General features: G+C 43.1%; 1 protein-coding gene across 6 annotated transcripts in view; it reads left to right on the top strand.

The window, feature by feature from the left end:
• LOC113107453 (nuclear receptor corepressor 2-like) overlaps positions 1-13960 on the top strand; it is a 123526-nt gene that overhangs the window by 67368 nt on the left and 42198 nt on the right. For 5 of the 6 annotated variants that reach the window (XM_026269967.1, XM_026269972.1, XM_026269971.1 and 2 more), the window contains exons 7-15: positions 820-876; positions 1744-1796; positions 4134-4200; positions 4499-4671; positions 4761-4851; positions 5826-6004; positions 7176-7230; positions 7365-7463; positions 9196-9323. In XM_026269967.1, coding sequence (XP_026125752.1) covers positions 820-876; positions 1744-1796; positions 4134-4200; positions 4499-4671; positions 4761-4851; positions 5826-6004; positions 7176-7230; positions 7365-7463; positions 9196-9323 — 902 coding nt within the window. The remainder of the gene's footprint in view (positions 1-819; positions 877-1743; positions 1797-4133; positions 4201-4498; positions 4672-4760; positions 4852-5825; positions 6005-7175; positions 7231-7364; positions 7464-9195; positions 9324-13960) is intronic. The other variant, XM_026269970.1, reaches the window with a different exon arrangement.

Genomic DNA, 13960 nt, shown 5'->3' on the forward strand with positions numbered 1-13960 from the left:
TGTGAAAAATAAATTGACAAAATAATCAGCAGTTAAATCGCTATTTGCAGCCCTACTTATGTGAAATCTACTGATGTAGTTCATATCTCAGGGTGGCTCACGTTGCTGTGTTCTGAATAGATGTTATATAAATGTGGGTGGTCATATTTTGTATTTTAACAGTTACAAATGAGCATTTCATCTGGTGATCAGATCTGCTCACTGAAAAAGATGATTTCAAAGTGTGAGCTGCTTGTAGTTGGGGACATAAAGATATTTCACACACAATGTTTGGATAATTGCGGGAAAACGGCTAGTAGATGAATTACTGGTAGAAAATGCCCTTTTTATGCCATCTCAAAATAATAGAATAAACCCTATCACCACTCTTAAAGCATCAAGTTTTGTTTGCGAGAAAGAAAGGAAATGTAGTTTTAGTTTTTTTTTTTTTTATGTGGAAGAGAAATAGCAAGCCATAAGGTCTCCATTGTTGTTGTTTTTCTTTCTGTTACTTTCTCCCTCTCTCTCTCTCTCGCTCTCTCTCTGAGCAAGACGGCACAGAACATAATAGATTCTTCTTTCTTTATTGCATCTAATTAGATTACCTACCCAGCCTTCTTTCCCTCTCCCTCTCCCCTTCTCTCTCTCTCTCTTCTCTTTTAGAAAGGGAGAGGGGAGAGAGGTAGATAGCAGAGGGCAGCGAGTGTCTTCTGTTTAGAGCTCTATTAATAGTACATCCCTTATACACTGCTTTGTTTCCGTGTGTGCGCTAGAGAGAGTGTAAGGTGTGTTGCTGTGGTGATGTCCCGCTGACACGTGCGCTGTGTGTTTTTTGAACAGAAAAAGGCAGAGGAGGCTCATCGCATCCTGGAGGGACTCGGACCCCGAGTAGAGCTGGTGAGTCCACATTTCTCCTTGTATTATCCTCCTTTCACATATTGCCCCCCCCCTTTTCCATCTTCTCATTTAAAAAGAGCTTATGATGCTAATAGACTCAATATATTTTGTATCAGTTCAGCTCGTGTACTTGCACACTTGCAGTATTGTTTTCAAAAAGTAATGTGGTCAGGTGTCTCATCAGCCGATTGTCAGCGTTGATGGTCTTCAGTTAATGGCATCATATCATGAAACAACATATCTCACAATCATGTTCATAATGTTTTTGTTTTTTTGTAGTGCAGGTTTTTGTGAAATGAATTAACTGATTTCTTAATCTTTTTTTAATATGTATTGTTTTTTTTAAATGTGATTGTATTATTTGAGGTGTATGAAAACCTACGGCTGTAACATGACCTCGATAGTGTGAAATATGAACTCCTTCAGCCTGTGTGTGACTACATGCACTGCTGCCTATTTGTTTACAACATGGCTGTTGACCTCGTGCAGAGACATTTGGCACAACACCACTCAGCATCCATCAGATTAGAAACCTAACTATAAGTGACCACCAATGCCTTGATAATCGAGGTAATAGAACAGCCCTCTCTTATCATACGCTTTGACACCGAAGAGACACACTGCCACATGTCTATTTTCCCCACTGAAAAATCCTTCGCTTGGCAGCTCAAACCAGTGTGTGATGTTGATGATAACAGATGGTTTTAGATGTGGTATTGGAGAGGACACACTCCTCTGTGTTTCTGGGCTTGGCTGAAAAATGGGACGGTAGAAAAAGAGAAGTTCTCCCAGAGCTGGGATGCACTGATGTGACCGCGGTGTGTGTGTGAAACTGAACTCCACTGCTTTCATCTGTCTCCCCTACAGCCTTTGTATAACCAGCCGTCTGATACCAAGCAGTACCATGAGAACATCAAGATGTGAGTACACTTTTCTGTATCTCTCATTGTTTCATTCAGAACCATAAACTACTCCATCCACTGAGAGACTGAGATATGTAGCTCAAACAATTAAAAGCATGCTTATTTGCCACCACCTTTACTGCAGAGTTTACAATGATTATGTGATATTGCTGAATTACGCTTGAAATGCAATCAGCAGTGAAGCGAACTCGTTTCACTATATTCTTTTTCCTCCTTTATATGTGAGCCCTGTCTGAGAGATGGTTTCTGAGTGCTGTCTGAGAGGTGTGCACGCGTGAAGACTGTGCTCATGGAGCACGGGAGCATTGAATGGATTATTTTTCAACTTTATAGGCCTTGAACAGTTAAATACACTTTTGTGTGTCAAAATGTTTGTCTTTGCAAGTATCCTCATAAACGCGTGTAACAGTGTATTGAATCCGGGCAGCTCTTAAAGTGACAGCAGTCTAATGTTCCTGCTGTCTGTCATTCATGTTAATCAAACAACAAAATAGAGAAAATCTCTCAATGCTCTTGACTAAATCACTATTGCAACTTTAATAAACAGAAATGTATATTTAATTTACACAGTGAAGAGTAAGCAGTGTTTTTATACATTTGATTACTTTGTACAATGTGTGTAACATTTCTTATTTATTTGTTCTACTGTAGTTTTTGTCTTGTAATTAGTTTCTTTTCAGTTCACTTGTCTTCAGTGAGCTTGAGTTTTTTGGTGATGCTGACAGAGATGTTAAGAATTGTGAATTTTCTATCGTAACACCAATTGAGATTTTTGAAGACCATATTTAAAGTAAAAATAACTAGGCCTATATTGTGATTATTGTTACTGTCAAATAAAATTACTCATTGTGATAAGCTTTTGGTTATATTGCCTACCCCTATTAGAGCCCAATAAATATTATAATATTACAGTTTCTTAAATGTTTGTTAATTTAGTCCCTCCCTTTTAGAATTTGTTTCATCATCTTTTATGGTAAAATTTGTCAAAAAGACAATGAAAAAAGACCGTATATAAATGCATCATCATTTATTCATAATGTACAAATTATGCCTTTAATGTGATTTAAACTTTAAAAGTACATTCAAATAGAAACGACAGAAAGTTCTTCAACATGGAAAGCAATAGAAATGTAGTAACTCCAGGGACAACAGATGAAAAAATAGCCTTTTGGCTAATTCTTGTGCATTTACTGTAATGTTAATTAATGTACACTGTCCCGGTCAAATAAATAAATAAAGTAAAGAGGCGTGTTCAGTTGGTCATTAAAATGATCTCAAATGTATGGCACGCTCTCTTCATTTTATCAAATGATCATCATCACATCTATTCATTTTATAATCCTGCTACTAGCATTTTATTCAAACTAGAAATGTTGTTGATGTTGTTGTTGTTTTGAGTGGCATTTGCACATCCAATCTTACCAGTGACTGCGCCGCTGCAATAAACACATTTTGCAGCATTAAGGTTAACTATTAATTGATCAAGCAATGTGGAGTTTTGCGTAAGGACGGAAAAGTTTGCAGATTTCACCTGGGTTCAAATTAGTCAGAATTTGCTGTGATGACCACCAGAAAGCTGCTGAGTTTGAAAGCATCTTTGGTGTGAGCTGTACTGTGACAGTGGATCTGCTTTTGCAAGTGTGATTTATACCTTCATTTATTGTGGTTAACAAAACCCTTACTTCCGGTCATTCCGTGGTGTTTTTGGTCATTTGGCCTCACAATTCACAGACATGCAAAAATGTGTTTGAGAAAGATATAATATGTATTTCAGCTGTTCTTTGATCACACACAATTGAGGGTTTTGTTCTCAGGAGTCTTTTATCAACCTGAGCAGCACCAGTGGGAAATATTTGTGTAATAGTTGATGTGTGGGTAGATCATGGGCGTTGGGCTGCATTCTAGGTTCCAGTGCGTCTCGCACAGCAGCTAATCTTGCTGGCCATCTGGTGTGTAATGCAGTGCCACCTCTGCACCTATACACTTAATCTCACAAGTACAAACATAAACCACTGACTCAAAGAGATCCTGCCAAGTGTACCAGTGTCTCATCAAATGCAGATGATGCCAGGCCGATTTTCCCTCGACATGTAGGCATAAATATACAGTTTGTGCAAAGTGCTGGAAGATAAGACCCTTTTGTAGGATTTTTTTGAAGGAGGGAGCCAAGTCATATCTAGGGTCCTAGACCTTTGCAAAATTGGTTTGCCTTTGCTTTCTCTTGCACAAAGCTCACTGATGCATACACTTGGTTTCTCTTGTATATGCAAAGATGCACCACATCTGAAGTTTAGAGGTAGCATTTTGTGCTGATTATGTATTCCTGTTTTACAGAAATCAGGCAATGAGGAAGAAGCTTATTCTGTATTTCAAAAGAAGAAATCATGCTCGCAAACAGTGGGTAAGTGATAGCACTCAAATGGACAGATAAAAACACAGCTTGCAGTGCCTGAATATTGAGCACATTTGTTTATTCAGTACTAGGCCAACTAGGATAGCCTTCCATAGGATCCCGATGAGGATTTTAATGTTAGGAAAGTGTGTAGTTATTGAATAGTGCGGTGGTTAAAAACTAGATCGGAACTGTTAGCTTTTAGTAATTACTTTCATTCTTATGTTTCCTCTCTTGGTGAATTCACTGCAGCACATCATTTTAATACTTTTATATTCACCCTTTATGTTCTGACTTGTGTGCTCAGGAGCAGAAATTCTGCCAGCGCTACGACCAGCTAATGGAGGCCTGGGAGAAGAAAGTTGAGCGCATTGAGAGTAACCCACGACGCAGAGCCAAAGAGAGCAAAGTGCGGGAGTATTACGAAAAACAGTTTCCTGAGATCCGCAAACAGAGGGAGCTGCAGGAGCGCATGCAGAAGTGAGTGGCCCTGAACTTCGGAGACATCTGCATGATCGTGTGGTTTCATAAGTGTATTTATATCTGTATTTATATGTGTTTCTCTACAGTAGAGTGGCTCAGCGAGGTGGGGGTTTGGCCTCAGCAGCCCGCAGCGAACATGAGGTTTCTGAGATCATCGATGGCATCTCGGAGCAAGAGGTAGGGGTGCTGTTGGCATTCATGCATTGTTTCCTGTACTGCTTCTCAGTCCCAAATCTACAGCACCATGGAACAGCACATTTTACCATGTTGTGAGCTTTAAAAATATTGTAGCATGAATTAATGTCAAGAAACATCTCTTCATATTGTGTTTTGCATTCAAAACATTCATTATTGAACGATTAACTCACATACAGTGAACTTTTAATGAATCAGCTCACAAGTTAGCCATCTGAAATAATCTGAATCATTTACTGAATTAACTTTGTGATTATTTGGTGAATGAAGCAAAAACTGTTTTGTGGAATCATTATCACAGACTGTCTGTTTATATGACAACATATAGTTAAAGATATGCATTTGCAGCATTTTTTGGCTAATAAAATATCAGTCAAATCATATATTATACACTACCTTTTATATATTTTGAGTTAGTAAGATCTTTTTTAAGAAATAATTTTATTTAGCATGGATGCATTAAATTAAGTGACAGCAAAAAAATTATTTTACAAAATACTATCAAAATCAAACAAATGAGACTTTGTAAAAACATTGCAAAAGTCTCACCAAACATGGACAGTTGTGTATATGTTACCAAAACTGCAATAACAATTCTGGAGAAAAACGTTGCTAGACTCAAAAGATAAGTCTACTCCTGAATGTAAAAGGATTGTTTATGTGTCTGTCTGGAAAAAGTGCACAAATATCAAAGTGGCTTCACAACTAATGGTCTCTTACACAACAAGTAGGGTTTTGTGGCTGATGCACTTCCTAAACACAGACATAAGATTCAGTGGCCACATATTTACTGACTGTCTCTGCCTTGCTTTTGGCTTTACTGTTTCTCGGTTTCTTGTCGCATATTTATTTTCATTTCATGTTTTGTGACTGCATCTTCCTCTCTCTCTCTCTCTCTCTCTCTCTCTCTCTCTCTCTCTCTCTCTCTCTCTCTCTCTCTTTCTCTCTCACTGCAGAACTCAGAGAAGCAGATGCGTCAGTTAGCTGTGATTCCTCCCATGCTGTTTGATGCCGAGCAGCAGAGGATAAAGTTCATCAACATGAATGGGCTGATGGACGATCCCATGAAGGTCTACAAAGACAGACAGGTCATGAACATGTGGAGTGAACAGGAGAAGGACACTTTCCGTGAGAAGTACGTTCTGTCCTCTTTGCATTGATGTGCATGTTGATTCTGCGTGAAGTAATGAGGAGTTCTGAAATTGGTTCTAAAATGTATCAGCGTGTGGTTTAGAAACGCTCTCCTGGTTTTCGAGAGCTCAGCAGTTTGTGTGCATGTGGTGGTGTCGATAGGTGGCTAGTGGTGCAGCACTAGGTGAAACGTGAACTGCTGAAATCTACATCTCTGTGCTGATGCTGATGTAAGCACGACTGCTCGAATACACATCTCCAGTTCTCTACAGTCAAACTAAAACGATCATGCAACTGAAATAAACATGCAGTTTTAGAATGACCACAGGCTCTTAAGCTTTAAAAGTGCTTTCAGACAGAAGCTTTTAGTCAAACATTTTAGATTCAAGGTCATTATCAATTACCCTGAGTACAACATGTAAGATGAAAAGAACAAAATGTAATGTATTAAGGTTACTTTAGCAATATTTAGCCGGCAAAAAGCTACATTTGTCTGTTGATAGTAGTCAATTTCAAACCAAACGGTCAACATTTTAAATTGTCACATAAAATTCCCAGCTGCATAGATTCCTATTGAAATGACTGGATTTTACCTGCAAATACTTTAGAGGGTTGAAATGATTTATTAGCGCTCCTCTGATGGCAAATTTTGGTTGATTGTGTCAGCATCGATTTTGTACATAATATGAATAGGTCACAACAGGTCAACATGTCAGCTGTGTGAACGCACTTAACTTTAACCAAAAAGGATGCTAGAGAAAATTAGTTTTTTCGAGCAGTGGTGTCTTGTTGCCAAAGAAATTAAGTTGACTGGTTTACCACCTGTAAATACGACCTAATACGATTTTTTACATTTATTTAGTTAAAAGCTTTTTTGGTGTTTTGCTAAATAAGAAATACACTTCAGTGCATCACTACTAAAACTGTGTCATATTGGTTTGAGTGGCAGAGGCTTTGTAAAGTTCTGGACCATGACGCAGAGGTCAGCAGCAATAGGAAGTGAGAGAGAGATGTTGTCTAGTCTAGTTCTTAAGCATGAACCAATGAGGAACTTTACCAGAGAAATCAACACATTCTAAAGAAATCCGCTTCACAGAAGTCACCCAAAGACGATCATACAGCATTTGAACTTTGTGTTTGCTCTGTATAACAGCTCCTCCTCTCCCTCATTGCAGGTTTATCCAGCACCCAAAAAACTTTGCCCTGATAGCCTCCTTTCTGGAGAGAAAGGTATACACCTGCGTCTTTATTAATACCATGCTCTTCATCGCATTGTTTGCACTGCAGGCGGTGTGCATGAAACTGATCAGAGTGTATGAGCAGAACGAGGAAGGTTTGAAGTGTGTGTGTGTGTGTGCTCACAGACAGTGGCTGAGTGTGTCCTGTTCTACTACCTGACTAAGAAGAATGAGAACTACAAGAACATTGTTCGCAGGAGCTACCGTCGCCGAGGCAGGAGCCAGGTGAGCGTGAGACTACATCTCCCAGCATGCCCTTTGACAATTTAATGCTGCGTTTCATTTAAAGTTGAGTGAAAGAGATTCCTACTTGGAAAATGTTGTATAAAGAAACACAAAGCCAGTGCTGTAATTTATTTTGAGGTGAGTGATTATCAACAGAGAAGAAAATGTAAGCTTTTTTTATACATTATCAACAGGCTTATTAAAGTCCAGCCTTTTTGCATGTCATCTCCAACAGCTCTGCAAAATCAGTAGTAAGTTTCTGCAAGCGTTGAAATTGAAAGTCCTCCATCAAGTGGTTTCCTGTTGCTCTTTCCAAGTAGAAAGCTGGAATTCCGACTTTCCGAGTTGAATGGAACGCAGCATAAGATCTGAAAACTTTCAAGGATGTTGACAATGGCATTATGCTACATTAAATTATATTAACATTGTTTATTTGCTTGTGGATCTGTCCCCTCATTTACAGCACATACCTCATGATTATAGTGTTTAAAGCCTGGTGTGATTTTGGCTTTTCTTTTTAATGAGAGTGTGTTATTAAAAATAAATCAGCATAATTCTAATGAGTATCACAGGCGCACTCCTCAAAGTGAGCTCAAACCATATGAAGTAATTATCTAGCTCTGTGCCCTGTTGGAGTCTGCAGTGATTCTTTCCTGATCTTACACACTCATTAATTTCTGTATGTGTGTGTGAGGATGATCACGCACACAGAGAGAGTCACGGAACTGTTGCATCGTGAATGTATGAAATGTCTGTGTTTTGTTTTAAAGCACGAGAGCATGAGGTGAAGTTGTTAGAAAGAGAGCTCCGTGTGTGTGTGTGTGTGTGTGTGTGTGTTTGTGCACTGCCTGCAATAATAGCAGGCTCAATAAAAGCTGATAGAATAATGAGCCCAGAGCCCAAACACATTTGTTTTACTGGTCTTTTGCTGCTGGAGCGGTTCTGCTCAGGTCATTAAATATCGCCTGATCTTAATGGGTTCACATTAAAACGCTCTCAGCCAGTGCCACAAACACAGAAAACGAGGGATAAGAAAGAAAGCATGAACAAAAGGGAGACAGAAAAACAGAAAGCCAGTTATTGTTTGGATGAGTGCATCTGTATATGTGTGTTTAACTGTGCATGAATAACTGAGTGTGTGTGTGTGTGTGTGTGGATGCAGACATGTTTAATTTTACCATTTCAGAGAAGAAAAAACATTTTATTAAAATTATTTTGGAATCAGTTGGTTTGCATGGAAGAAACTTTTTGCTGAAAGTGAATCCTGTATTGTGACTATCCTCGTATGTGTGTGCGTAAGGTTACACGAGGTGCCGTCTGTCAAACTGAAAAGCTCTGAGGCAGAATCGGATCATGGAGATGTTGAGATTCCTGCACTCTTTCACTTCATTGATCTGTCCGTCGTCTGTCCCCTCAGATTATTTCTGTGTCCCCCTCCCCCTTCATCCTTCTGTCATCCATAATTCCCTCGTGTAGTAGTTGTAGTGGAGCATACTCTCTCTTTCCTGACTAAAATAGATGGTTTATGGTGCCTCATAATTCAAAATGGAATTCTTATGTGAAGGAAACCCCAGATACATAGAAGTGAGGCCTGGGTGATATTATTTTAATGATGAACAATGTCCTGGTTCTAGGGAGTCATAGATACATTTTTTTTTTTACAACTTAATCAGGATTGTGGTGTTTTTTTACTGGTTTCAATTTGCTGTCTTTTGATTGGCTGCATTCACAGAATAATCAACAGGCACAGCAACAGGTGAACCGCAACAATCAGGAAGAGAAAGACGAGAAGGAGAAAGAAAAGGAGGGAGACCATGAGGAGGACAAAGCAGAGGGAGATGAGAAAGAGGACGGCATGAAGTGAGTATCTTTCTCTCTTTTCCTTGCATCTTCTCTCATCAAATGCTTTGAACCTGTGGCTTTACAGCTTGTTTTTCTCTGTGATTCAGCTTAAACAGCAAAGGCACAGTTATGTAACTGGCAGGTGGAAAAAGTATTCTGCTGACTTGCCACTCAGTGCTCGTGCTAAAGTCCTCTGATTCAGAGCACTTTTAAGCAGTTTGGATTTTACAGACTTTAGGATAGAACTGTGGTCATGATACCAAAATTGTAGTTGTCAATACCAGATTTTTTTTTTTTTTTATATATACACTTTTAAATTAAATTAATATTAAAATTATGAATAGCAAAAAAGACCGGGTTTCTCTTTTTCTTTTTAGTATGGTTATTTGATTAATATTACCAACATAATAGACTGGTCCATGTGGGAACACAGCATTTAGATTTCACTGAACATAGCTGTGCACAGATTCTGGTTCTTTTTCTAACTTCGCTCGGTGTTTCACTATGGGAATCGCTTTGGGCGTGACCAACTACGGAAGCTCCTATGCCACCACGTCTGTCTTTGACAGACAGGTCGACCTGAGATCAGGCTCCGCCCCCACCTATATTACTCAGGTCGACCCCTACGAAGTCATTCTCGCTTTCTTCCCGTGAGGGACTACAAGCTCTCTCAGCAAGTCCGAACTTTTCGCTGATTTCGCTTAACTGTTCAACTGGCGGGCCGTCATTGGAGTACGCTACCGAACGCGACATCAGTGGATTGGATTGGTACTGTGTTGAGTGTCACACCGAATAGTGTCCGCGTCAAGGCGAGCTATTCTGTTCAGATTTTCGCGTGTTATCACGACGATAGGATTTTCAGTGGTGTCAAGCCACCATAGGCTTTACGCGTCAGGGCGAGCCGCGAAAAGGGCTAACTACCCTGTGAACCAATCGGACTAACGTGTTACGACGAGTCTTCGAATCTCTCTTTCTCTCTCCAGCCGTCATGTCGACAGTCATTACCCCCGCCAAAGGGAATGAGTCGAAGAAGGAACCCGCACCCCGCCCGTGTCCATCATCATGTGGAGCAACCGTCTCGGGCAGGGATCCCCATCCCATGTGCATTGTGTGCATGGGCGCCAAGCACGCTCAAACGTCGCTTGCGGACCCACAAACGTGCGTTCACTGTGCGTCATTGCCGGTTAAAATTTTGGAGAGAAGGCTGAGAGTGGCGGTGGCTAGTCAGCAGGACCCATGTCTGGCTGGAACCATCGCGAAAACTAAGGCTAACGATCATCAGCGAGCTACTACGACGAGCTGGGCTGAGATGATGGAAGCCGAATCCCCGGATATGCCTCCTCTGTTCGATGGCCTTCTCGCACACGAGGATGAGGAGCCGGGAGACGAGGACGCAGAGGGCGATGCTAACTCTGACCTCCTCGACTTGGACATGGACGAAGAGGAGGAGGAAGACAACTCTCTCTTCCCTGTCCAGCAGTCTAGACCTCCTAGCGCGACTGACACTGGCTCGCAGGCAGACAGTAACCTGCACGAGGTATGCAAGCGAGCCGCGGCAAAACTGGGCCTAGCGTGGCCCGCGGCCCAGGATTCAGAGGGAGCAGAGAGGGACCTTTATGACGGGAAAAGGCTACCGCCTGCTCTAACCACAACGAGACAACTCCTACCCGCCGTGCCGGCGTGCATGAAGGAGATGTCCCGCCATTGGGGTAGCCCCTTTAAGAGCAAGCTCCCGACCAAGGGATGCTCTAAACTTGAGATCCAAGGAATGGGAGAGCTGGGGCTGGCCGGACCCCCAGCGATAGAGTCTTCAGTGGCCTATCACCTCCATCCATATCGTCGATCTATTTCTGCCTCTTCCCAAATTTCGCTGCCGAACAAGATGGAGCGCCTGACCGCGTCCATCTATCAGAGGATGTACAAGTATGCGGCGCAGTCAGTGTGCTCGCTGAACGCGGTGACTTTACTGTCAGCGTACCAGGCGGAGATTTTGGAGGAGATGGGGCGACAATTAGATACAGGAGTGCCGAACCCAGCTCTCTGGGACGAGATATGTGTGGTAAACGACCTAATTCTCCGCTCTTCTCGTGGCGCGGTTCAGGGCTGTGGCCGTGTTATGGGCTTGGCCGTTTCAGGTGAGAGAGCGTTATGGCTGAACCTGTCTGGTTTAGGCGACGCTCAAAAAGCTGAGGTGATGGACGCTGCGTTCGACCCAACTAAGGGCCTTTTCGGACCAGCTCTCGAGAAAATGAGAGAAACCAGCACCCTCAGGAAACAGGAGGACGAGGCTTTTAACCTCTGTTTACCGCGCAAGCAAACACCGCGACCACCCTCTCAGCCAGCACGGCAAGGTTTTGCAGCAGCCGCTGCGGCGAGAGGACGCCAGACGGGAGCCAGGAGTGTGAGACCGCCTCCCAGCGGACAGCAAGTGGGCTATCGTCCGAGATCTGATGGCTCCGGACCCGGGGGGAAACATTCATTTGCGGCCGCGGCGGCGAGAAACCGCCCACCCCACCCCGAGGATCGGAAGAAGAAGCGTGCGACCTGACACGCGAATGTTCCCCGTCACTTCTCTCTCCGCCCGCAAAGAGAAAGAGGGGGTCCAGCCCTGTTGTTCTCAGTTCAGTAAGGGCTCCAGCTATAAGCTATCAAGTTCAAAACGTTCTCAAGTGTCACCAAGCACTTACACTGGGTTTTCAAACGCCCATCAGTTCAGGGGAATGTTTAATAAAAAATGCATTATCGCATCCAGGCCACAGGCTGAGGGCGATGTGCTCCCCCAACTCATTAAACACAATAAATGTTTCACTATCGCAGCCAGGCAGTCAGCCGAGGGCGATAGATTGCAAAAAAATCCAAACATTGAGATGTGTATCCCTAGCCTCTCCGCTGGAGGGAGCGCGCGCACCTCCAGAAGGGGTCAGCGCGGAGACGGTAATGACGTCATCAAAACGCGCCGGCGTTGGGGAAGTATACAGGGGACCTCTCTCGGCTCGCATACTCAGTTGGCGCGCATGCGCAGCTCATCCGTGGGTTGTAAACACAATTTCACGGGGATACAGGCTTCAATTTGCCATGAAACCACCCAGATTCAATGGTATAATAGCCTCAGCGGCCGAGGGAGAGTCAGCTCGCGTCCTGACGGCCGAGATAGACTGTCTTTTAGAAAAACGAGCCATCAGAGTAGTGCCAAAGGAAGTGAGCTGTCAGGGCTTTTATTCCCGTTACTTTGTGATCCCAAAGAAGGGGAGCATATCTCTGCGTCCAATTCTAGATCTCCGTGTGTTAAACAAGCACCTACGGAAATATTCATTCAAAATGTTGACACACAAGACACTTTGTCGATCCATCCGCCAGAACGACTGGTTTGTGACGATCGATCTGTCAGACGCGTATTTTCACATAGATATTTACCCGTCTCACAGGAAGTATCTCAGGTTTGCTTTTCGAGGCACTGCTTACGAATTTCAGACAATGCCCTTTGGTCTGTGTCTAGCACCAAGAGTATTCAGCAAATGTGTGGAAGCAGCACTTTTCCCATTGAGAAACAGGGGGATAAGAATACTGTCGTACATAGACGATTATCTGATTTGCGCCTCGTCGAAAGAGCAAGCAATCAAAGACGCAGATATGGTGTTATTGCATCTCAACAGCTTGGGATTCAGAATAAACATGGAAAAGAGCCGCTTAGAGCCAGCTCAGCACGCAGAATATCTGGGGCTCAGTATAAACTCCCTCTCTTATCGAGTCACTCTGACAGAGAGGAGGATCGCGTCATTCACTCAATGTCTCTCCCGTTATCAGACGGGGAAAGTTGTCCCGTTCAGACTGTGCCTGCGAATGCTGGGCTTAATGGCTTCAGTGATATCTGTAGTACGACTGGGACTACTAATAATGAGAGACTTTCAGCGCTGGGTCGCGCATCTGCGTCTGTGTTCTCGGCGTCATCTCAACCGACAGGTGAGAGTGACGTATGCGTGCGTCAGAGCGCTCAGACGTTGGAAAAGCCCCGCGACCCTCAGATCGGGGATTCCCCTGGGGGCAGTGTCGTCGAGAGTCACTATGACGACGGACGCATCATTAAAGGGCTGGGGAGCGACTCTAATGGGCAGAACTGTGAACGGCGTTTGGCCCCCTCAGCTAATTCACAAACACATAAATTACTTGGAATTGTTGGCAGTGTTTCTAGCGCTGAAACATTTTCTGAGCTTCATCAGGGGTCAGCATGTTTTAGTGAAAACAGACAATTCCACAGTGGTTGCTTATATCAACCGACAGGGAGGCACACGCTCTCTTCAGCTGCACCAGCTGGCAAAAGAGCTGATTGTGTGGTGCGACATAAGTCTTTTATCCATCAGGGCAACCCATGTTCCAGGGATATTGAACAGGGGGGCAGACTTGTTGTCCAGAGGAAATCCCCTGTACGGAGAGTGGAAGCTTCATCCCCAGGTGGTGAAGCAGATATGGCAGAGATACGGCCAGGCGGTCGTAGATCTCTTCGCCTCGCAGGAAAACGCCCAATGTCCTCTGTACTTCTCTCTGGCAGACGGAAATGCACCATTGGGTGTGGATGCTTTAGCCCACCAATGGCCAAATGTCCTGCTGTATGCATTTCCCCCTCTGAGCCTGATTTCACCCACTCTAGCCAGGGTGAG

The sequence above is a fragment of the Carassius auratus genome, chromosome 8 (assembly GCF_003368295.1).
Source record: "Carassius auratus strain Wakin chromosome 8, ASM336829v1, whole genome shotgun sequence".
NCBI lineage: Eukaryota > Metazoa > Chordata > Actinopteri > Cypriniformes > Cyprinidae > Carassius > Carassius auratus.